Source organism: Mesoplodon bidens (assembly GCF_964165515.1).
Source record: "Mesoplodon bidens genome assembly, chromosome: 5".
Classification (NCBI taxonomy): domain Eukaryota; kingdom Metazoa; phylum Chordata; class Mammalia; order Artiodactyla; family Ziphiidae; genus Mesoplodon; species Mesoplodon bidens.
Window position 1 is genome coordinate 66,541,977 of NC_138161.1, and position 26,359 is coordinate 66,568,335.

Genomic DNA, 26,359 nt, shown 5'->3' on the forward strand with positions numbered 1-26,359 from the left:
GAGGACAATGTTGGCTGTGGGTTTGTCATATATGGCCTTTATTATGTTAAGGAAAGTTCCCTCTATGCCTACTTTCTGCAGGGTTTTTATCATAAATGGGTGTTGAATTTTGTCGAAAGCTTTCTCTGCATCTATTGAGATGATCATACAGTTTTTCTCCTTCAATTTGTTAATATGGTGCATCACGTTGATTGATTTCCGTATATTGAAGAATCCTTGCATTCCGGGAATAAACCCCACTTGATCAAGGTGTATGGTCCTTTTAATGTGCTGTTGGATTCTGTTTGCTAGTATTTTGTTGAGGATTTTTGCATCTGTGTTCATCAGTGATATTGGCCTGTAGTTTTCTTTCTTTGTGACATCCTTGTCTGGTTTTGGTATCAGGGTGATGGTGGCCTTGTAGAATGAGTTTGGGAGTGTCCCTCCCTCTGCTGTATTCTGGAAGAGTTTGAGAAGGATAGGTGTTAGCTCTTCTCTAAATGTTTGATAGAATTCGCCTGTGAAGCCATCTGGTCCTGGGCTTTTGTTTGTTGGAAGGTTTTAAATCACAATCTCAATTTCAGTGCTTGTGATCGGTCTGTTCATATCTTCTATTTCTTCCTGATGCAGTCTTGGCAGGTTGTGCATTTCTAAGAATTTGTCCATTTCTTCCAGGTTGTCCATTTGATTTGCATAGAGTTGCTTGCAGTAATCTCATGATCTTTTGTATTTCTGCAGTGTCAGTTGTTACTTCTCCTTTTTCATTTCTAATTCTGTTGATATTAGTCTTTCCCCATTTTTTCTTGATGAGTCTGGCTAATGGTTTATCAATTTTGTTTATCTTCTCAAAGAACCAGCTTTTAGTTTTATTGATCTTTGCTATCATTTCCTTCATTTCTTTTTCATTTATTTCTGATCTGATTTTTATGATTTCTTTCATTCTGCTAACTTTGGGGTGTTTTTGTTCTTCTTTCTCTAATTGCTTTAGGTGCAAGGTTACGTTGTTTATTCGCGATGCTTCCTATTTCTTCAGGTAGGATTGTATTGCTATAAACTTCCCTCTTAGAACTGCTTTTGCTGCATCCCATAGGATTTGGGTCGTCATGTCTCCATTGTCCTTTGTATCTAGGTATTTTTTGATTTCCTCTTTGATTTCTTCAGTGATCACTTTGTTATTAAGTAATGTATTGTTTAGCCTCCATGTGTTTGTTTTTTACACATCTCTTCCTGTAATTGATATCTAGTCTCATAGCATTGTGGTCAGAAAAGATACTTGATACAATTTCAATTTTCTTAAATTTACCAAGGCTTGATTTGTGATCCAACATATGGTCTATCCTGGAGAATGTTCCATGAGCACTTGAGAAAAATTAGTATTCTGTTGTTTTTGGATGGAATGTCCTATAAATATCAATTAAGTCCATCTTGTTTAATGTATCATTTAAAGCTTGTGTTTCCTTATTTATTTTCATTTTGGTGAAAGTGGGGTGTTAAAAGTACCCTACTATGAATGTGTTACTGTCAATTTCCCCTTTTATGGCTGTTAGTATTTCCCTTATGTATTGAGGTGCTCCTATGTTGGGTGCATAAATATTTACAATTGTTATATCTTCTTCTTGTATTGATCACTTGATCATTATGTACTGTCCTTCTTTGTCTGCTGTACTAGTCTTTATTTTAAAGTGTATTTTGTGTGATATGACAATTGCTACTCCAGCTTTCTTTTGATTTCCATTTGTATGGAATATCTTTTTCCATCCCCTGACTTTCAGTCTGTATGTGTCCCTAGGTCTGAAGTGGGTCTCTGGTACACAGCCTATATATGGGTCTTGGTTTTGTATCCATTCAGCCAATCTGTGTCTTTTGGTGGGAGCATTTAGTCCATTTACATTTAAGGTAATTATCGATATGTATGTTCCTATTCCCATTTTTTAAATTGTTTTGGGTTTGTTATTGTAGGTCTTTTCCTTCTCTTGTGTTTCTTGCCTAGAGAAGTTCCTTTAGCATTTGTTGAAAAGTGGGTTTGGTGATGCTGAACTCTTTCAGCTTTTGCTTGTCTGAAAAGGTTTTAATTTCTCCATCAAATCTGAATGAGATCCTTGCTGGGTAGAGTAATCTTGGTTGTAGGCTTTTCTCCTTCATCACTTTACATATGTCCTGCCAATCCCTTCTGGCTTGCAGAGTTTCTGCTGAGAGATCAGCTGTTAACCTGATGGGGAATCCCTTGTGTGTTATTTTTTGTTTTTCCCTTACTGCTTTTAATATATTTTCTTTGTATTTAATTTTTGACAGTTTGATTAATATGTGTCTTTGCGTGTTTCTCCTTGGATTTATCCTGTAAGGGACTCTTTGTGCTTCCTGGTGTTGACTAAGTATTTCCTTTCCCATATTAGGGAAGTTTTCAACTATAATCTCTTCAAATATTTTCTCAGTCCTTTTCTTTTTCTCTTCTTCTTCTGGGACCCTAAACTTCGAATGTTGGTGTGTTTAATGTTGTCCCAGAGGTCTCTGAGACGGTCCTCATCTCTTTTCATTCTTTTTTCTTTATTCTGCTCTGCAGTAGTTATTTCCACTATTTTATCTTCCAGGTCACTTATCCGTTCTTCTGCCTCAGTTATTCTGCTCTTGATCCCTTCTAGAGTATTTTTTTTCTTTTTTTTTTTTGCGGTACGTGGGCCTCTCACCTTTGAGGCCTCCCCCACTGCGGAGCAAGGCTCCGGACGTGCAGGCCCAGCGGCCATGGCTAACGGGCCCAGCTGCTCGATGGCACGTGGGATCCTCCCAGATGGGGGCACGAACCCATGTCCCCTGCATCGGCAGGCAGACTCCCAACCACTGCGCCACCAGGGAAGCCGCCTTCTAGAGTATTTTTAATTTCATTTATTGTGTTGTTCATCGTTGCTTGTTTCCTCTTTAGTTCTTCTAGGTCCTTATTAAATGTTTCTTTCATTTTCTCTATTCTATTTCCAAGACTTTGGATCATCTTTACTATCATTATTCTGAATTCTTTTTCAGGTAGACTGCCTATTTCCTCTTCATTTGTTAGGTCTGGTGGGTTTTTATCTTACTTCATCTGCTGTGTGTTTTTCTATCTTCTCATTTGCTTATGTTACTGTGTTTGAGGTCTCCTTTTTGCAGGCTGCTGGTTTGTAGATCCCATTGTTTTTGGTGTCTGTCCCCAGTGGCTAAGGTTGGTTCAGTGGGTTGTGTAGGCTTCCTGGTTGAGGGGACTAGTGCCTGTGTTCTGGTGGATGAGGCTGGATCTTATCTTTCTGGTGGGCAGGTCCACGTCTGGTGGTGTGTTCTGGGGTGTCTGTGGACTTATTATGACTTTAGGCAGCCTCTCTGCTAATGGGTGGGGTTGTGTTCCAGTCTTGCTAGTTGTTTGGTATAGGGTGTCCAGCACTGTAGCTTGCTGGTCGTTGAGTGAAGCTGGGTGCTGGTGTTGAGATGGAGTTCTCTGGGAGATTTTCGCCGTTTGATATTACGTGGAGCTGGGAGGTCTCTTGTGGACCCGTGTCCTGAAGTTGGCTCTCCCACCTCAGAGGCACAGCACTGACTCCTGGCTGCAGCACCAAGAGCCTTTAATCCACATTGCTCAGAGTAAGAAGGAGAAAAAGTAAAAAGAAAGAAAGAGAGAAAGAAAGATGATAAAATATAATAAAATGAAGTAAGATAAAATACAATAAAGTTATTAAAATACAAAATAAAAATAATTATTAAGAAAAATAATTTTTTTAAAGTAAAACGAACAACAACAACAAAAAAAACGGACGGAGGAAAACCTAGGACAAATGGTGAAATCAAAGCTATACAGACAAAGTCACACAGAAGCATACACATACACACTCACAAAAAGAGGAAAAGGGGAAAAAATAATAAATCTTGTTCTCAAAGTCCACCTCCTCAGTTTGGGATGATTCAATGTCTATTCAGTTATTTCACAGATGCAGGGTACATCAAGTTGATTGTGGAGATTTAATCCGCTGCTCCTGAAGCTGCTGGGAGAGATTTTCCTTTCTCTTGTTTGTTCAAACAGCTCCCAGGGTCCAGCTTTGTATTTGGCCCCACCTCTGCGTGTAGGTCGCCGGAGGGCATCTGTTCTTCGCTCAGACAGGACGGGGTTAAAGGAGCCACTGATTCAGGGACTCTGGCTCACTCAGGCCTGAGGGAGGGAGGGGTACGGAGGCGGGGCGAGCCTGCGGCGGCAGAGGCCAGCATGACATTGCACCAGGCTCAGGTGTGCCGTGTGTTCTCCTGGGGAAGTTGTCCCTGGATCCTGGAACCCCGGCAGTGGCAGGCTGCACAGGCTCCCGGGAGGGGCAGTGTGGATAGTGACCTGTGCTTGCACATAGGCTTCTTGGTGGCGGCAGCAGCAGCCTTAGCGTCTCATGCCCACCTCTGGGGTCCGTGCTGATCGCCACGGCTCACGCCCATCTCTGAAGCTCCTTTAAGCGGCACTCTTAATCCCCTCTCCTTGCGCACCAGGAAACAAAGAGGCAAGAAAAAGTCTCTTGTCTCTGGCAGGTCCAGACTTTTCCCCGGACTCCCTCCTGGCTAGCTGTGGTGCAGTAACCCCTTCAGGCTGTGTTCACACAGCCAACCCCAGTCCTCTCCCTGGGATCTAAGCTCCGAAGCCCGAACCTCAGCTCCCAGCCCCCGCCCACCCCAGCGGGTGAGCAAACAAGCCTCTCGGGCTGGTGAGTGCTGGTCAGCACTGATCCTCTGTGCGGGAATCTCTCCGCTTTGCCCTCCGCACCCCTGTTGCTGTGCTCTCCTCCATGGCTCTGAAGCTTGCCCCCTCCACCACCCGCAGTCTCCGCCCGTGAAGGGTCTTCCTAGTGTGTGGAAACCTTTCCTCCTTCACAGCTCCCTCCCACTGGTGCAGGTCCCGTCCCTATTCTTTTGTCTGTTTATTCTTTTTTCTTTTGCCCTACCCAGTTACATGGGGAGTTTCTTGCCTTTTGGGAGGTCTGAGGTCTTCTGCCAGTGTTCAGTGGGTGTTCTGTAGGAGTTGTTCCACGTGTAGATGTATTTCTGATGTATCTGTGGGGGGGGGGAGGTGATCTCCGCGTCTTACTCTTCTGCCATCTTCCCCAAACTCTCATTGTAGTTTTGATTTGCATTTCTCTAATAATTAGTGATGTTGAGCATGTTTTCATCTGCCTTTTGGCCTTCCATATGTCTTCTTTGGAGAAATGTCTATTTAGATCTTCTGCCCATTTTTTGATTGAGTTGTTGTTTTTAATATTGAGCTGCATGAGCTGTTTGTATATTTTGGAGATTAATCCCTTGTCAGTTGCTTTGTTTGCAAATATTTTCTCCCACTCTGTGGGTTGTCTTTTTTTTTTTACCATTTCCTTTGCTCAAAAAGCAAAAGCTTTTGAGTTTAATTATGTCCCATTTTGTAATGTTTGTTTTTATTTTCATTAATCTAGGATGTGGATCCAAAAAGATATTGCTGTGATTTATGTCAAAGAGTGTTCTGCTTGTTTTCCTCTAGGAGTTTTATAGTATCTGCTCTTACATTCTAGGTCTTTAATCCATTTTGAGTTTATTCTTGTGTATGGTGTTAGAGAATGTTCTAATTTCATTCTTTTACATGTAGCTGTCCAGTTTTCACAACACCACTTATTGAAGAGACTGTCTTTTCTCCATTGTATATCCTTGCCTCCTGTGTCATAGATTGACCATAAGTGCCTGGGTTTATCTCTGGGCTTTCTATCCTGTTCCATTGATCTATATTTCTGTTTTTGTACCAGTACCATATTGTCTTGATTACTGTAGCTTTGTAGTATAGTCTGAAGTTGGGGAGCCTGATTCCTCCAGCTTTGTTTTTCGTTCTCAGGATTACTTTGGCTATTCAGGGTCTTTTGTGTTTCCATACAAATTGTAAAATTTTTTGTTCTAATCCTGTGAAAAATGCCATTGGTAATTTGATAGGGATTGCATTGAATCTATAGATTGCTTTGGGTAGTACAGTCATTTTCACAATATTGATTCTTCCAATCCAAGAACATGGTATATCTCTCCATCTGTTTGTGACATCTTTTCGATTTCTTTTCATCAGTGTTTTATAGTTTTCTGTGTACAGATCTTTTGCCTCCTTAGGTAGGTTTATTCCTAGGTATTTTATTCTTTTTTGTTGCAATGGTAAATAGGATTGTTTCCTTAATTCCTCTTTCTGATCATTCATTGTTAGTGTATACGAATGCAAGTGATTTCTGTGTATTAATTTTGTATCCTGTAACTTTACCAAATTCATTGATTAGCTCTAGTAGTTTTCCAGTGGCATCTTTAGGATTCTCTATGTATAGTATCATGTCATCTGCAAACAGTGACAGTTTTACTTTTTCTTTTCCAATTTGTATTGCTTTTATTTTCTCTGATGGCCATGGCTAGGACTTCCAAAACTATGTTGAATAATAGTGGTGAGAGTGGACATCCTTGTCTTGTTCCTGATTTTAGAGGAAATGCTTTCAGCTTTTCACCATTGAGAATGTTTGCTGTGGGTCTGTCATATATGGCCTTTATTATGTTGAGATAGGTTCCCTTTATGCCCATTTTCTGGAGTTTTTTTTTTAAATCATAAATGGTGTTGAATTTTATCAAAAACTTTTTCTGCATCTATTGAGATGATCATATGGTTTTTATTCTTTAATTTGTTAATATGGTATATCACACTGATTGATTTGCATAATATTGAACAATCCTTGTTCCCCTGGGATAAATACCACTTGATCATTGTGTACGATCCTTTTAACGTGTTGTTGGATTCTGTTTCCTAGCATTTTGTTGAGGATTTTTTGCATCTGTGTTCATCAGTGACATTGGTCTGTAATTTTTGTGTGTGTGTGACATCTTTGTCTGGTTTTGGTATCATGGTGATGGTGGCCTTATAGAATAATCTTGGGAGTGTTTCTCCCTCTGCAATTTTTTGGAAGAGTTTGAGAAGGATAGGTGTTAGCTCTTTTCTAAATATTTGATAGAATTCACCTGTGAAGCCATCTGGTCCTGGACTTTTGTTTCTTGGAAGATTTTTAATTACATTTTCAATTTCATTACTTGTGATTGGTCTGTTTATATTTTCTATTTCTTCCTGGTTCAGTCTTGGAAGGTTATCTTTCCAAGAATCTGTCCATTTCTTCCAGGTTGTCCATTTTATTAGCATATAGTTGCTTCCCTTTTTCATTTCTGATGTTATTTACTTGGGCCCTTTCTTTTTCTTGATGAGTTGCATAAAGGATTTATCAATTTTGTTTATCTTTTCAAAGAAACAGCTCTTAGTTTCATTAATCTTTTCTGCTTTTTTAGAAATAGGCTCTATTTTATTTCTGCGTGGATCTTTATGATTTCTTTCCTTCTACTAACTTTTGTTTGTTCTTCTTTTTCTAGTTGCTTTAGGTGTAAGGTTAGATTCTTTGAGACTTTTCTTTCCTGAAGTAGTCTTGTATGACACTATAAACTTTCCTCTTAGAGCTGCTTTTGCTGCATCCCAGAGATTTCAGATCATTGCATTTTTTATTTCATTTGTCTCCATGTATATTTTTTAATTTCTTCTTTGATTTCTTCAGTGATCCCTTCAGTGATCCATTGGTTGTTTAGTGGCATATTGTTTGGCCTCCACGGTTTTTTTTGTAGTTGGTTTCTAGTCTCATAGAGCTGTGATCAGAAAAGATGCTTGATAAGATTTCAATTTTCTTAAATTTACTGAGACTTGTTTTGTGGCTTAGCATGTAATTTATCCTGGAGAATGTTCCATGTGCACTTGCAAAGAATGTGTATTCTGTTGCTTTCGGAATACGTGTTCTATATAAACATCTATTAAGTCCATCTGGTCTAGTGTGTCATTTAGGCCAGTGTTTCCTTATTAATTTTCTGTGTGGATGATCTGTCCATTGATGTAAGTGGGGTGTTAAAGTCCCTTGTACAGTAAGTCCCCTACATACAAACGAGTTCCATTCTGAGAGCACGTTCGTAAGTCCAATTTGTTCGTTAAGTCCAACAAAGTTAGCCTAGGTACCCAACTAACACAATCAGCTATATAGTACTGTATTGTAATAGGTTTATAATACTTTTCACACAAATAATACATAAAAAACACAAAAAATATAGAAAACATTTTTAATCTTACAGTACAGTACTTCAAAAAGTACAGTAGAAGGGCTTCCCTGTTGGTGCAGTGGTTGAGAGTCCGCCTGCCAATGCAGGGGACGCGGGTTCGTGCCCCGGTCCAGGAGGATCCCACATGCCACAGAGCAGCTGGGCCCGTGAGCCATGGCCGCTGAGCCTGTGCGTCCGGAGACTGTGCTCCTCAATGGGAGAGGCCACAACAGTGAGAGGCCTACGTACTGCAAAAAAAAAAAAAAAAAAAAAGTACAGTAGAAGAATACAGCAGTTGGCACACGGGTATTTTCGCATCTTTGAAAGTTCGCATCTTGAAGGTTCACATGTAGGGGACATACTGTATTGGAAACCTGGATGGAGTCAAAAGAGAGAGCAAAGATTGAAATGTCTGTGGGTTTTCTATAAATATGTAAATTTCTAGATGAAGAGAAAACCATTCATGCAGAAAATCTGTATTTCGTTGGAGAGAAATTTCTGAATAATTTCATTCCTCAGTAGGGATTGCCTGTTTTCATTGCCTGTGACAGAGGGACCCATATTATAGGTCTTGTAAAAGAAATTAGTAAATTCTTTAACACACACACAGAGTTCCTAGTGTTATGTGCTACTGTTGATTTTCTCCCTTTATGTCTGTTAATATATGTTTAAGTGTTCCTATGTTGGGTGCATATATATTTACAACTGTTATGTTTTCTTCTTGGATTAATCCCTTGATTATTATGTAATGTCTCCTCCTTTGGCTCTCCTAACAGTCTTTGTTTTAATGTCTATTTTATCTGATATAAGTATTGCATCCCTGCTCCCTGTTGATTTCTTTTTGCATGTAATACCTTTTTCCATCCTCTCACTTTCAGTCTGTGTGTGTCTTTAGATCTCAACTGAGTCTCTTGTAGGCAGTATATATATGGCTTTTATTTTTGTATACATTCAGTCATGTTGTGTTTTTTTTGTGGTACGCGGGCCTCTCACTGCCGCGTACGCTCAGGCTCACACCAGCGCAGGCTCCGCGGCCATGGCTCATGGGCCCAGCTGCTCCGCGGCATGTGGGATCCTCCCGGACCGGGGCACGAACCCATGTCCCCTGCATCGACAGGTGGACTCGCAACCACTGCGCCACCAGGGAAGCCCCAATATGTCTTTTGATTAGAGAATTTAGTCCATTTACATTTAAAGTAATTATGGACATGTAGGTATTTCCATTTTTTAATTGCTTTGGGTTTTTTTTCTGTAACTCTTTTTTGTTCCTTTCTTCTTTCCTTCTCTTCCCTTGTGATTTGATGATTGTTTTCAGTGTTGTTTGGCTTCCTGACTCGTTTTTTGTGTGTATCTATTACAGATTTTTGGTTTATGGTTACCATTAGGTTTATACATAGATGTAGATAGGTCTATCTGTATCTATATATGATTATTTTAAGTGCTTATCTCTTAATTTCAAACACATTTTAACAACTCTGCATTTTTACTCCCCTCCCTTCGCAATTACTGTTTCTGTCATCGTATTTTATATCTAGTTTTATGAATCCCTTAACGGCTTATTGTGGATATAGGTGATTTTACTACTTTTGTCTTTTAACCTTCCTACTAGCTTTGTATGTGGTCGATTTACTACCTTAACTATATACTTACCTTTACCAATGAGCTTCTTCTTTTCATAATTTTCATGTTTCTAGTTGTGGCCTTTTCTTTTTCACTTAGAGAAGTCCCTTTAACATTTCTTGTAAAGCTGATTTGGTGGTACTAAACTCTTTTAGCTTTTGCCTGTCTGTAAAACTTTTGATCTCTCCATCAAATCCAAATGAAAGACTTGCCAAGTAGAGTATTCTTGGTTGTAGGTTTTCCCTTTCATCACTTCAGCTATATCTTGCCACTCTTTTCTGGCCTGCAGAGTTTCTGCTGAAAAGTCATCTGATAGCCTTTTGGGAGTTCCCTAGTACATAACTTGTTGCTTTTCCCTTGCTACTTTTAATAATATCCCTTTATCTTTGATTTTTGCCATTTTAATTACAGAGTGTTTTGGTGTGGTCCTCTTTGGGTTGATCACGTTTGAGAGTCTCCATGCTTCCTAGACTTGCATGTTTGTTTCATTTCACAAGTTAGGGAAGTTTGCAGCTGTTTTGGCTTCAAATATGTTCTCCGTCCCTTTCTCTGTCCCTTTCTCTGTCTTCTCCTTCTGGAACCCCTATAATGTAAATGTTAGTACGTGTGATATTTTCCCAGAGGTCTCTTAAACTGTTCTCATTTCTATCCTTTTTTTCTATTCAGCTCGAATGATTTCCACTACTCTGTCTTACAGCTTGCTGATCCATTCCTCTGTATTACTTAATCTACTGTTGATTCCTTCTAGTGTATTTTTCATTTCAGTTATTATATTTTCATCTGTTTGGTTCTTTATATTTTCTAACTCTTTGTTAAAAACTTCTAACCTCTCACTCTCTTCATCCGTTCTTCTCTAGAGTTCCTTTTTTTGTTGCTGTTCTGCCTTATTTTTTTATTGAAGAATAGTTGATTTACAGTGTTGTTAATTTCTGCTGTACAGCAAAGTGATTCAGTTATACATATATATACATTCTGTTTCTATATTCTTTTCCATTATGGTTTATCACAGGATATTGAATATAGTTCCCTATGCTTTACAGTAGGACCTTGTTGTTTATCCATTCCATGTCTGGTGAGTGGGGCCAGATTCTGGGAAGGCTGGCTGAGGGACCTAAAGTGTCTCAGAGCTGGTATTGGCCTGCTGGTGGGTGGGGCCCAGCAGGTCTGGGGTTGGTCGCAGCCTACTGATGGGTTAAGCCAGGTCCCGAGGTCTCTTGCTGCAGGCCCTGGGGGTCCCAGTTCTAGTGCTTGTGCACTCTGGTGGACAGGGCCATGTCCATGAGTGGCTGTGGGCTCAGGGTGTTTTAAGGCAACCTGCCCACTGGTGGGTGTGGCTGTGTCCCTGCCCAGCTAGTCGCTTGGCCTGAGGCATTCCAGTACGGGTGCCTAAAGGCTGGTGGGTGTAGGCGGTACTGGGTCCTGAGGCTGATGAGCTAGAGCACCATTTACAAAATGGTGCTCACCAGCACCAGTGTCCATGTGGTAGAACAAGCTCCCCAAAATGGTTACCATGAGTGTCTGTGTCCCCAGGGTGAGGTCCAGTTGCCTCCTACCACCCCAGGAAACTCGCCAAGACCAGGGGGTGGGTCTGACCGAGGGTCGTTTCAAATTACTGCTTCTGCCCTGGGTGCCACAGTGTATAAGATTTTGTGTGTACCTTTTACGAGTGGAGTCTCAGGCTTCTCTGGTGGCGCAGTGGTTGAGAGTCCACCTGCCGATGCAGGGGACACGGGTTCGTGCCCGGGTCTGGGAAGATCCCACATGCCGCAGAGTGGCTGGGCCTGTGAGCCATGGCCACTGAGCCTGAGCGTCCGGAGCCTGTGCTCCACAACGGGAGAGGCCACAACAGTGAGAGGCCCGTGTACCACACAAAAAAAGAGTGGAGTCTCTATATCCCACAGCCCACAGGGTCTCCTGAAAGAGAGCCCCACTAGCCTTCAAAGTGGGTACTCATCTTTCCAGTGCAGGACCCCTGGGCTGTGGAGCCCAATGTGGGGCTCAGACCCCTCACTCCTTGGGGAGAACCTCTGCAGTTCTAGTTATTTTCCTATTTGTAGGTTGCCTACCAGGGGTATGGCTCTTGACTCTACCACAACTCCACCCATCCTACCCATCTTATTGTGGTTCTTTCTTTATATCTTTAGTTGTAGAGGTCTTTTCTGGTAGGTTCTGGTCTTTCTCATCAATAGTTTCTCTGTAAATAGTAATTTTGGTGTGCCCATGAGAGGAGGTGAGCTCAGAGTCTTCCTAATCCACCAACTCTCATTTTTCTTAAATTTCATGGAGGGGAATGACCTTGAAGACCTTTATACAGATGAAAATAATAGTAACTACCAAGGTTTAAATGTATACTAAGTTCCAGACAATGTACTAAGCATTTTTAGAAATACCTTATTTAAATTTCTTACAACATCTATAGATGTGTTCTCATATTTCAGTTAAGGAAATTAGTGCTTAGAGACATTATACAGTATGCAGATTGTACCATGGTCTTTGTGGCTCCAGAGTCCCCATTCTTTCAACTCTGACATATTGTAAGTTGCTATGTGATTTACCCTATATAAACTAGCTGACACCTCAATAGCACAGAATCCACAGTACTGCTTATTATGCTTTACTAGCTGTATGACTTCAGGCAAATTACCTAATCTCTCTGTGTCTCAGTTCCCGCATCTGAAAATGGGGATATTAATACTACTCTCTTTTAGGGTTGTGGGTGGCTTAAATGAATAAGTATATGCCAACTGCTTAAAACAGTGCCTGGCACAAAGTAAGGACAAATGCTAACTGCTGTCATCATCACAATTACCTCTTTCCAAGGCAAACGGGATGCTTAATGTACTAAGTCTTGGTAATAAATATTCTTAGAATGTGGAACTAGGACCAACTTTTAAATCCATGGGCTCAGAAACTCATCGTTCAACAAGTACCCTTCATATTAGGGACTAAGCCTCAGAGAAGTATGAAACGAGGTCTTTACCTTTATGTCATTTACAATCTAGGTAAACAAAATGTAACTCACATGAAGTACTTCAGTGCTGAACAGATTTGTACAAACTCAAGTGTGGTCACGGTAAATGTGGGCTGACTCAGTCGAAGGAGACTTCCTGGAGGAGCTGGGACTTGCGCTGGGCTTTGCAGAAGGGCAGGATTTAGAATGCAGGCATTCCAGGTGAGGGAAGCTGCTAAGCAGTAGAATGGAGGCAAACCTGGTGGGGAGGAGCATGACTGGACTGAGCAGAGAGTGGAACAGGGGGAGCAGCAATAATAAGATTTGGGTTGAGTTACCCTTGGAATGTATCCTTCCAAAACAGACGGCAGGTAATTTTTCTTTAAGCCAGTCAGCGTTAAGTAAGAGAATATGTGGTTTGCAAAGTTATCATTTTTGTCACTACTCTCTTGAGAACCTTTGGGAGTGGTATGTTCCGACTTCCAGAGTAATAAGTCTTCTGTCCCTCTGGCACAGTGAGGAATGCACAGCAGAAGCACATCCTCGCAGCCCATCAGGTCATCCACAGGCACACAGAAGACATGCTCCAGAAGCATTGTGTTGAGCAACAGCAAGCATCAGACACTGAGCTACTTGAGGGAGAAACTGAAAATGAGCAAAACAGCTAAGGTGAGTTTGATTTTTCATCTGGAAGTAGAGAGAAGGACAAGCAGCATCCTTCAGCTCTGTGCTGTACTCTAACAATCATAATGTAGAAAATGAAGCATTCCCATTTAAATTGGTGCATTTCATGCATCTATTTGACAGGCCTGAAGCAGTTACTGTCTGCTCAGGTTTCCACTACAGAGGCAAGAAAAAAGTGTCCTCGTGCTTTCTGTCTGTCTGACTGTGGCAGCCCAGATTGAATGGGGGAATACAGGGGAAAAAGTTAGTTCATGTCATCTGGGTTATGGAATCTGCTATTCAAAGTGTTAGAGAACAGAGTTGATATGACAGCAGCTGGACTCCTGTGACCAGGAAACAGGGCTCAAAATTACCTTCGTAGGTTCTTTCAGCCTATGACTGTATGCCACCACAGAGAAAGCTACAAAATGTGTCAGTGTTATTAAAAAAAAAAAAAAAAAAAAGCGCTTGTTCTTAGGGGATACCTGTCTAACTCCACATTGCACTGTTCTAGCTATAAACATGCCATGAGGCACCGCCTGCCCAATTCTAGCCCTGACGCCCTCTGCAGTATCAACCAGGGGCCTGGTCTTAGGTACAACTAAACATTCATACTCACAAGACTAACATATGCCATATGTGGTATGATTTGAGTATCAATCTACTCAGACTCAGAAAGACAGATATAATACAGGACCCACAGCTTCCAGCAGGGCAGCATCAGGTGTTTCAACGATCAATGGATCACTAAAGAAATCAAAGAGGAAATAAAAAAGACCTAGAGACAAATGAAAACAAAAGCACGACAATCTAAAACCTATGAAACACTTCAACCCAGAGAGGGCAGCTTTTTTTACAGCACAGATGATAGGGGATGTCTCCCAGAAAAGTAAAATATCAGTAGTCCCCCTCTCTGGAATGGAATTTACTCTCTTGTACTCCACAGCAAAGGTAAGTTTCTCTCTCTCTCGCCTCTCTCTCTCTCTATCCTCTCTCCCCTCTCTCTCCTCTCTCTCTCCTCCCTCTCTCTTTCGCTCTCCCTTCTCTCTCCCCCCCTTTACCCTCTCTCTCAAAGCCCTCTCTCCCCCCTCTCTTGCCTCTCTCATCTCTCTTCTTTCTCTCCTCTCTCTCCCCCTTCCCTCCTCTCTCTCTCCCTTTCCCCTCTCTCCCTCCCCTCTCACTCTCCCCTCTCCCTTTACCCTCTCTCCTCTCTCTTCTTTCTATTCCCTCTCCCTCTCCCCTCTCTCTCTCTCAACCCCCCCTCTTCTCTCTCTCCCTCCTCTCTCCCCCCCACTCCCCCTTCTCTCCTCTCTTCTCTCCCTTTCCCCTCTGTCTCTCTCTCAAACCCCTCTTTCTCTCCCCTCTCTCTCTTCTCTCTCTCTCCCTCGCCTCTCTCTCCCCTCTCTCTCAACCCCCTCTCTCTGTCCCCTCCCCTCTCCTCTCTCTCAACCCCCCCTCTCTCCCTCTCCACTCTCTCTCTCTCCCCGCCCCTCTATTTGTCCCCTCTCTCTCTCCTCTCTCCCGTCTCTCTCTCCCCTTTCTCTCTCAACCACCTCTCCCATCTCTCCCTCTCTCTCCTCTCTCCCCCTCTCCTCCTTCTCTCCTCTCTCCCCCCTCCTCTCTCTCGCCTCTCTCCTCTCTCTCATCTATCTCTCTCTTCTTTCTCTCCTCTCTCCCTCTCCCCACCCTCTCTCTAGCAGGCTCTCCCTCTCTCTCTCTCCCCTCTCTCTCTCTCCCCCCTCTCTCTCTCCCTCCCCCTCTCCCCGCCCCCCTCCCCCCCGACCGCTCTCTCTCCTCCTTCTCTCCTCTCTCTTTCCCCTCTCTCTCTCAAACCCCCCCTCTCTCCCCACCCCTCTCTCTCTCCGCCCCTCTCTCTCCCCTCTCCTCTCTCTCAACCCCCCCTCTCACCCCCTCTCTCCCCCCTCTCTCCCCCCTCTCTCGCAGGCTCTCCCTCTCTCCCCTCTCCTCCCTCTGTGTCTCTCTCTCCCCCCACGACTCTCTCTCCCCCCCTCGCTCTCTCCTCCCTCTCCGCCCCTCTCTCCCCCTTCTCTCCTCTCTCTCTCTTCCCCCGTCTCTCTCTCAAACCCCTCTCTCTCCCCCGCCTTCCTCTCCCCTCTCTCTCTCCCTCTCTCCCCTGTCTCCCCCCTCTCTCAATCCCTCTCTCCCTCTCCCCTCTGTCTCTCCCTCTCTCGCTCTCTCCCCCCTCTCTCTCCGTCTTCCCTCTCTCTCCCCCCTCTTCCTCCCTCTCTCCCTCCCTCTCTCCCCCCTCCCCTCTCTCTCCCTCTCCCCTCTCTCCCCTCTCTCTCCCTGCCCTCTCTCCCCCTCCCCTCTCCCTCCCTCTCTCCCCCCCCAACCACCTCTCTCTCTCCTCTCTCACTCCCTCCCCTCTCTCTCTCCTGCTCCCCTCTCTCTCCCCTCTCTCTCCTGCTCCCCTCTCTCCCCTCTCTCCCTCTCCCCCCTCCCTCTCTCCCCTCTCTCTCTCCCCTCCCTCTCTCTCTCCCCTCTCTCTCTCCTCTCCCTCTCTCCTCTCTCTCTCCCTCTCCCTTCCCCCCTCCCCTCTCTCTCTCAACCCCCTCTCTCTCTCTCTCATCTCTCCCCTCTCCTCCCTCTCTCTCTCTCCTCTCCCCCATCTCTCTGTCTCTCCTCTCTCCCTCTCCTCTCTCCCCTCTCTCCCTCTCCTCTCCACTCTCTCTCTCTCCTCTCTCTCTCTCTCCCCCTCTCTCTCCCCTCTCCCCCATCTCTCTGTCTCTCCTCTCTCCCTCTCCTCTCTCCCCTCTCTCTCCCTCTCCTCTCCACTCTCTCTCTCTCCTCTCTCTCTCTCCCCTCTCTCTCTCTCCCTTCTCTCTCCCCCCTCTCTCTCTCTCATGAACAGGAATCCAGCAGCCCTATATAATGTCTTTCCCACCGTGGGGTTCCTTATCCATACTGTACCCCAAAACATGTGCATGTGCCATCTAGCCCTTACCAAGTCACCGTTGTGAGAACTGATTTCTCACAAGGTTTTCTGTGAGTAGTAAGTGGTCCTTGTCTCTGACTCAGAGAATCTTCTGTACACACACATGTACGCACATACGTTAAAAAAAAACCTATGGGATGCAGCAAAAGCAGTTCTAAGAGGGAATTTTACAGCAATACAATCATACCTCAAGAAACAAGAAAAATCTCAAATAAACAACCTAACATACACCTAAAGCAACTAGAGGAAGAAGAACAAACAAAACCCAAAGTTTGTAGAAAGAGCAAAATCATAAAGATCAGAGCAGAAATAAATGAAATAGAAATGAAAAAAACAATAGAAAAGATCAATGAATGTAAAAGCTGGTTCTTTGAAAAGATAAATAAAATTGATGTCTTTAGCCAGACTCATGAAGAAAAAGAGGGAGTGGGCTCAAATCAATAAAATTAGAAATGAAAAAGGAGAAGTTACAATGGACACCACAGAAATACACAAGAACGTAAGCGACTACTACAGGCAACTATATGCCAATAAAATGGGCAACCTAGTAGAAATGGACGAATTCTTAGAAAGATACAATCTCTCAAGATTGAACCAAGAAGAAATAGAAAATATGAACAGGCCAATCACAAGTACTGAAATTGAAACTGCGATTTAAAAACTTACAACAAACAAAAGTCCAGGACTAGGTGGCAGGTCACAGGTGAATTCTATCAACCATTAGAGAAGAGCTAACACCTATCCTTCTCATTTAGAGAAGAGCTAACACCTATCGTGCTCAAACGCTTCCAAAATGCAGCAGAGGGAGGAAGACTCCCAAACTCATTCTGAGGCCAACATCAACTTAATACCAAAACCAAACAAAGATAACACCAAAAATAAAAAAAAGAAAGAAAAGAAAGGAAAGAGAGAGAGAGAAAGAGAAAGGAAAGAAAGAAATTTACAGGCCAATATCACAGATGAACATAGATGCAAAAATCCTCAACAAAATACTAGCAGACAGAATCCAACAACACAGTAAAAGGATCATACACCATGATCAAGTGGTATTTATCCAGGGATCAAGGATTCTTTAATATTGGCAAATCAATCAGTGTGATACACCATATTAAGAAATTGAAGAATAAAAAACATATGATCGTCTCAATAGATGCAGAAAAAGCTTTTGACAAACTTCAACACCCATTTATGACAAAAACTCCCCAGAAAGTGAGCATAGAGGAAACTACCTCAACAGAATAAAGGCCATGTAAGACAAATCTACAGGTAACATCATACTCACAAATTGAAAAGCTGACAGCATTTTCTCTAAGATGAGGAACAAGGATGTCCACTCTCACCACTTTTATTCAACATAGTTTTGGAAGTCTTAGCCACGGCAATCAAAGAAAAAGAAATAACGGGAATCCAAATTGGAGAAGAAAAACTGTCACTCTTTGCAGACGACATGATACTATACATAGAAGCTCTTTTTAAGATGCTACCAGAAGGGACTTCTCTGGTGGTGCAGTGGTTAAGAATCTGCCTGCCAATGCAGGGGACATGGGTTTGATCCTTGGTCCAGGAAGATCCCACATGCCACAGAGCAACTAAGCCCATGTGCCACAACTACTGAGCCTGCACTTTAGAGCCCGCGAGCCACAACTACTAAGCCCGCGTGCCACAACTACTAAAGCCCGTGTGCCTAGAGCCCATGCTCCACAACAAGAGAAGCCACTGTGATGAGAAACCCACACACCGCAATGAAGAGTAGCCCCCACTCGCTGCAACTAAAGAAAGCCTGTGCACATCAGTGAAGACCCAACACAGCCATAAATAAATAAATAAATAAATAAATTTATATATTAAAAAAAAGATGCTACCAGAAAACTACAAGAGCTCATCAGTTAATCTGGTAAAGTTGCAGGATACAAAATAAATACGCAGAAATCTGTTGCATTTCTATACATTAATAACAAAAGATCAGAAAGAGAAATTAAAGAAACAATCCCATTTACCATCGCATCAAAAAGAGTAAAATACCTAGGAATAAACCTACCTACGGAGGCAAAAGACCTGTACTCTGAAAATTATAAATGCTGATGAAACAAATCGAAGATGACACAAACAGATGCAAAGTTATACCATGTTCTTGGATTGGAAGAATCAATATTGTCAAAATGACTATACTACCCAAGGCAATCTACAGATTCAATACAATCCCTATCAAATTACCAATGACATTTTTCACAGAACTAGAATAAAACATTTTAAAATTTGCATGTTAACAGAAAAGACCCCAAATAGCCAAAGCAATCCTAAGAAAGAAAAATGAAGCTGGAGGAATCAGGCTCCCAAACTTCAGACTATACTACAAAGCTACAGTCATCAAGATAGTATGGTACTGGCACAAAAACAGAAATATAAATCAATGGAACAGGATAGAAAGCCCAGAAATAAATGCACCTATGGTCAATTAATCTACAATAAAGGAGGCAAGAGTTTACAATGGAGAAAAGACAGCCTCTTCAATAAGTGGTGCTGGGAAAACTCAACTGCATGTAAAAGAATGAAATTAGAATACTCCCTAACACCATACACAAAAATAAACTCAAAATGTATTAAAGACCTAAATGTAAGACCAGATGCTATAAAACTCTTAGAGGAAAACATAGGCAGAACACTCTGACATAAATTGCAGCAATACCTTTTTCAACCCATCTCCAGAGTAATGGAAATAAAAACAAAAATAAACAAATGGGACCTAATTAAACTCAAAGGCTTTTGCACAGCAAAAGAAACCATAAACAAAATGAAAATACAACCCACAGACTGGGGGAAAATATTTGCAAATGATGTGACCAACAAGGGATTCGTTTGAAAATTTACAAAGAGCTCATGCAGCTCAATATCAAAAAAACAAACAACCCAATCAAAAAAAGGGCAGAAGACCTAAGGAGACATTTCTCCAAAGAAAACATACAGATGGCCAAGAGGCACATGAAAAGATGTTCAACAATGCTAATAATTAGAGAGATGCAAATCAAAACTACAATGACATATCACCTCACACCAATCACAAAGGCCAACATCAAAAAATCTGCAAAAAATAAATGCTGGAGAGGGTGTGGAGAAAAGGGGACCCTCCTACACTGTTGGTGGGAATGTAAACTGGTGCAGCCACATAGAAAACAGTATGGAGGTTCCTTAAAAAACTAAAAATAGAATTACCATATGATCCAGCAATCCCACTCCTGGGCATATATCTGCAGAAAACCATGCTCCAAAAGGATACATGCATCCCAATGTTCATTGCAGCACTGTTTACAATAGCCAAGACATGGAAGCAAGCTAAATGTCCATTGACAGATGAATGCATAAAGAAAATATGGTTCATATATACAAGGGAATACTACTCAGCCATAAAAAAGAATGAAATAATCCCATTTACAGCAACATGGATGGAGCTGGAGATTATCATACTAACTAAGTGAAGTCAGTCAGACAGAGATAGACAAATATCATATGACATTGCTTATATGTGGAAGTTTTTAAAAAGATGATACAAATGAACTTATTTTAAAAACACAGACTCACAGAGTTAGAGAACGAACTTATGGTTACCAGTGGGGAACGGTGTGGGGGAGTTTGGGATTGACATGTACACACTCCTATATTTAAAATAGATAGCCAACAAGGATCTACTGTATAGCACAGGGAACTCTGCTCAATACTCTGTAATAACGTAAATGGAAAAAGAATTTGAAAATGAATAGATACATGTATATGTATAACTCAATCACTTTGCTGTACACCTGAAACTAACACAACATTGTTAATCAACTATATTCCAATATAAATTAAAAATTAAAAATCATCTTTAATGTTGGGGTAGTCATTTTTCTTACATGCAAATTAAATAAGATTAATAACTTACATAGTTTGAATTGAATACATCTGCATTTACTTCTGAGTATATAACACCTGTTCTATGACATCTACAGTGATCTTTGAAATCAAGCCATAAGAGTTTTAAAATGATTCTTTCTTTTATACTTAGGTTTTTTGTTTTTAAAAGTTTATTTATTTAATTTATTTATTTTTGGCTGCATTGGGTCTTTGTTGCTGTGTGTGGGCTTTCTCTAGTTGTGGCAAGTAGGGGCTACTCTTCGTTACAGTGCACAGGCTTCTCACTGCAGTGGCTTCTCTTGTTGTAGAGCACAGGCTCTAGGCATGTGGGCTTCAGTAGTTGTGGCATGTGGGCTCAGTAGTTGTGGCTCGCGGGCTCCAGAGCGCAGGCTCAGTAGTTGTGGCGCACAGGCTTGGTTGCTCCGCGGCATGTGGGATCTTCCTGGACCAGGGCTTGAACCTGTGTCCCCTGCATTGGCAGGCAGATTCTTAACCACTGCGCCACCAGGGAAGCCCTATACTTAGGTTGTAATGAAATGTATTTTACTTTCACTATGTAAAGCATGTTGTGGTTATAAAATATAGTTTCAAAAAAAACCTAGTTTCCAGGCTAGCTACAGACACTCACCAAGGAAGGTTAACCAATAAATTAATACAGTATCTTCTTAATATTTTATTAAATGGTTGGAACATGATGCTTAGTTGCCCCCATAGTATATATCACTTCCTCTTCCTTCTCTCAGAGGGAAGGACAGATGTGAGGTTATTTAATAATATTTAGTGAGAGGGTCAGTAGGCATGGACTACTGATTAAAAACAAAAGTTTTAAATCAGCTTAAAGTCAATAGAGGTAATAAAATAGTGAGGCATTTCTGGGGGAAAATTTACGAGTAGAAAAATCCATTGAGCTGAGTCTGGCATTTGGAGCCATTTTTTTCCTTAGGGAATATGCAAATTCTAGTAAATGTGGCTGAAAAGCTGAGCAATACTTTCACAAGCTTTGCAAAACTAGAGGGACAAAAACTGTGGAGTCAAGGTTGAGTCCCTAGTAAACCTCCTCCATTTGGGCTGGGACTCCATAAGGTTATGCCCTAGTAGAAAGTGTTCACTGGAAGTATATCACCCCTCAAATACACTACAGTTTAGCTTCTAATCATCTGAATGATCCAAAAAACCCTCAGTCCCATAAAACAAATTTAAAAGATCCTTGATTCCTGTTGCCTCAAGGAAATTGTCAGGGACAACACTTAAATTCCCTTTGGAGAAAGTTGGCATCATCCTAGACCTCAATTTATTTTCACATTTTTTCATGAACAAGTTCCAGAACACAACAAGGATATCTGGTATATGAACAGACATGACAATTTGAACAAGCAGCAGAAAGTACAGATAATAGAAACAGACCTAAAGGGATCTAAGCTATTGGAATTATTTAGACACAGGTTTCAGAATAACTGTGCTTACTGCTATGTACTTCTAACCTCCAGAATTGTGAGAAAATACATTTTTGTTGTTTAAGCCACCAGGTCTATGGTATTTTGTTATGGCAGCCCAATCTAAGATTTTGGTACCAAGAGTGAAGCGCTGCTGTAACAAATACCTAAATGTGTGGAAGCAACTTTGGAACTAGATAATGTGTAGAGGTGGGAAGTTTTGAGATGCATGCTGGGAATATGGGTGTTAAGGGCAATTCTGACAAGGTCTCTGATGGAAATGTGGAATGTGTTATTGGAAACTGGAGGAAAGGCAATCCATATTATAAAGTGGCAAAGAACTTGGCTGAACTTTGTTCTAGTGTTCTGTGGAATGTAGAACTTCTGAGCAATGAAATTGGATATTTAGCTGAGAAGACTTCTAAGCAAAGTGTTGAAGGAGCAGCCTGGTTCCTCATGACTGCTTTTATAGCAAAATATGAAAGGAGAGAGATGAACTGAAGAAGGAATTGTTAAGCAAAACAAACAAGAACTTGTACATTTGGAAAATTCGCAGCCTATCCATATTTCAAAAAATGAGAAAATCCATTCTAAAAAAGAACACTAGGGGTGTGGCTGAACAGCTATTTGATAAAGAGTCTATGGAATTATAAGAGTAGGAACTCTGCCAGTTTGAAATGAAGGAATGGACACAAGATGAAGGAAGGCATCAGACTTCTTGGATTTGACAGGATGACATGATAGAGCCATTATGCTGCAAATGTGCACGGTTCTTTAAGAAGAGGGAAAAATAACCCTGAAGGCTTATCAGCCACTTCCTCAGTTTCAACAGGTCAGATGGCCTCTTCCCAGAACCTTAAGGATGGGACCACCTATGGGACCCTACCCTGGCAGAGGTGCAGCGACAGGATCCCCGCCGAGGCTGTGGGGATGGGGGACAACAAAGCTGGAGGGGTGGGGCCATCCCCAGAGCCATTGGAGTAATGCTGCCATCCCAGTGGACCAGGAAGGCAGGACACTGAGCCAAAGGGGATTGATCTTGAGCTTTAAGATCCAATAGAATTTGTCTAGCTAGGCTTTGGACTTGCTTGGGACCCATTACTCTTTTCTTCCTTCTGATTTCTCCCTTTTGGAATGGGAATATCTGTCCTATGCCTGTCCCACCACTGTATTTTGAAAGTACATAATGTGTCTGGTTCACCGCTGGAGAGGAATATTGCCTCAGGATGAATCGTACCTTGAGTCTCACCCACGTCTGATTTAGATGAGAATTTGGACTTCAGACCTTAGGGTTGATGCTTGAATGACTTAAGACTTTGGGGCTGTTGGGATGGAATGAATGTATTCTGCATGTGAGAAGGACATGAATTTTGGGAGGCTAGGATGGAATGCAATGCTCTGAACTGTGTCCCCCCCTAAATTCGTATGTTGAAGCCCTAACCTCCAATATGATGGCATTTGGAAATGAGGACTGTGGGATACAATTAGGATTAGATGATATCATGAGGGTGGGTCCCTCATGATGGGAATAGTGCTCTTATAAGAAGAGACACCAGAGAGCCTGTTCTCTCTCTCTTTCCCTGCCATGTGAGGACATAGTAAGAAGGCAGCCAACTACAAGCCTGGAAGAGAGTCCTCCCCAGAAACTGACCATGATGGCACCTTGATCTTGGACTTCTAGCCTCCATAACTGTGAGAAAATAAATTTCTAATAGCCAAAACAATCTTGAGAAAGAAGAACAACGTTGGAGGTACGATACGCCCTGATTTCAAACTATACTACAAAGCTGCAGTAATCAAAACAGTATGATACTGGCACAAAAACAGACAAATTGATCAATGGAACAGAACAGAGCAGAGCCTAGTAATAAACCCACACTTATATGGGCAGTTATCTATGACACAGGAGGGAAGAATATACAATGGGGAAATGCAGCCTTTATAATAAGTGGTGCTGGGGAAACTAGACAGCTACATGGAAAAGAATCAAACTGGACTACTTTCTCACACCATGCACAAAAGTAAATTCAAAGTAAATTAAAGACTTAAATATAAGACCTGAAACCATAAAACTTCTAGAATAAAACACAGGTAGGATGCTCTTGGACACTGGCCATAGTAGTATATTTTTTCTTGCTATGTCTCCTTAGGCAAGGGAAACAAAGCAGAAATAAACAAATAGGACTATATCAAACTAAAAAACTTTTGCACAGTTAAGGAAACTATCAACAAAATGAAAAGGCCACATACTGAATGGGAGAAAACATTTGCAAACGATATATACAGTAAGGGGTTAATATCCAAAATATACAAAGAACTCATATAACTCAACATCAAAAAAAACTCAATTAAAAAATAGGCAGAGGGGGACTTCCCTGGTGGTCCAGTGGTTGAGACTCCGCCTTCCAATGCAGGGGACACAGGTTTGATCCCTGATCAGGGAACTAAAATCCCACATGCCACGGGGCAACTAAGCCCACGCACTGCAACTACTGAGCCCACACACTTTAGAGCACATGTGCCACAACTACTGAGATTGTGCACCACAACTAGAGAGCCTGTGCACCGCAACACCTGAGCTCATGTGCTCTGGAGCCCGCATGCCACAACTAGAGAGAAGCCTGCACACTGAAACGAAAGATCCCACATGCTGCAATGAAGATCCCACATGCCACAACTAAGACCTGATGCAGCCAAATAAATAATAACTTAATTTAAAAAAATAGGCAGAGGATCCAAGTAGACTTTTTCCAAAGAAGACATACAGATGTCCAACAGGCACATGAAAAGATCCTCAACATCAATAATCATCAGGGAAAAGCAAATCAAAACCACAATGAGATATCACCTCACACCTGTAAGAATGGCTATTATCAAAAAGACCACAAAAAACAAGTGTTGGCAAGGCTGTGGAGAAAAGGGAACCCTTGTGCATTGTTGGTGGGAATGTCAACTGGTGCAGCTACTATGGAAAACAGTATGGAAATTCCTCAAAAAATTAAAAATAGAACTACCATGTGATCCAGCAATTTCCACTCCTGGGTATTTATCCAAAGAAAATGAAAACACTAATTGAAAAAGATATGTGCACCCCTATGTTCATAGCAGCATTATTTACAGTTGCCAAGATATGGAAGCAACCTAAGTTCCCATCAGTAGATGAATGGATAAAGAAGATGTAGTACAGGGCTTCCCTGGTGGCGCAGTGGTTGAGAGTCCGCCTGCCGATGCAGGGGACATGGGTTTGTGCCCCGGTCCGGGAAGATCCCACATGCTGTGGAGCAACTAAGCCCGTGTGCCACAACTACTGAAGCCCACGCACCTAGAGCCCATGCTCCACGACAAGAGAAGCCACTGCGATGAGAAGCCCACGCACCACAACGAAGAGTAGCCCCCACTCACTACAACTAGAGAAAGCCCACACACAGCAACAAAGACCCAATGCAGCCAAAAATAAATAAATAATATTTTTTTTAAGTTTCTCTTTAAAAAAAAAAGAGTAAATCCTGAGTTCTCATTTAAAAAGAAAAAGAAAATATGTTTCTGTTACTTAAGCTACCCAATCTAAGGTATTTTGTTATGGCATCCTGAGCTAAGACACTTACTATGTTCAAAGAAATGAAAGTCAATATGGAAATTTTTAAAGAGAACTAGAAATGATAAAAAATGATATAGAAGATTTGAAGAAAATAGAAATTCTAGAATTTAAAAATACAGAAGTCAACATGAGAAACTCAGTGAATAGATTTAAGAACAGGATATATACAGCTGAAGAGAAAATTCGTAAATTAAAAGATCAGAATAATTTATCTAGAAAGAATCACAGAGACAAAGAATTGGAAACTACAGAAGAAAAGGATAGATGTAGTATAACTTAATCCTTAGGAAGCGACAAAAGGATAGTAGGCATGGACAACTGATTCAAGAAATTTGACTTCTAAGAGAAGAAATGTGTTGGGAAATCATACGAAATATGAATTTTCTAAAACCAATGAAAGAGTCAATGTTTAAGAAGGCTTCTTAACCCCAAGTAGACAAAATAAAAAGAAATCTATACCTAGATGCATTGGAATATGACTACTGAAAACAAAAGAAAAGAAAATCTTAAAAGTGTTGAGAGAGAAAAGATGAATTACCTTCATAAGAGCAATAATTAAGCTGAGAGTTGACTTCTCACCAGAAACAAAGCCAGAAAATACTGGAATGATATATTCAATATGCTTAAGTAGTATAATAAAATAGGATTCTATACCTTTCAAAAATATCCTTGAGAATGACAAAAAAAGACATTTTCAGATAAATGAAACAGGAAATTTGTCACTAGGAGATTTGCCCTACAATAAATTACTAAAGGGTAGTCTTCAAGCAGAAGGAAAATTATCCCAGTTGGATGGTTGGAGATAAATGAAGGATCAACATGTGGATAAATATTTATTGATGGCATATAACAACAGTTAGAAGAAACAGCAAAAATAGCAGCAGTACAGTTTTACAACAACAATAGTATATAAGTCAGAAAGGGCATAGATGGGTTAAATTGTCCCAAGGCACTTGCATTGTCTAGGAAGAGGATAAAAGTATCACCTAACATTACAATTGATAACTCAAGGAAACATTTTGTATCCTTTAGGGTAAATCCTAAAGGATAGTGAAAAGATGTATGACATCTAAACTAATAGAAAAAAATGAAATAAATAAAAAACACTCAATACAAAAGGAGGACAAAAGGAGAGAAAAAGGAAACAACCAATAGAAAGCACTGAATAA

The 26,359-nt window shown here is 41.4% G+C and overlaps 1 protein-coding gene across 1 annotated transcript in view; it reads left to right on the plus strand.

Annotated features, from left to right (window-relative positions):
• CFAP91 (cilia and flagella associated protein 91) overlaps window positions 1-26,359 on the plus strand; it is a gene marked incomplete at its 5' end in the record, with an annotated part of 161,206 nt that overhangs the window by 130,755 nt on the left and 4,092 nt on the right. Inside the window, one exon of the mRNA XM_081235477.1 lies at window positions 13,169-13,321. Coding sequence (XP_081091603.1) covers window positions 13,169-13,320 — 152 coding nt within the window. The 3' untranslated portion in view covers window position 13,321. The remainder of the gene's footprint in view (window positions 1-13,168; window positions 13,322-26,359) is intronic.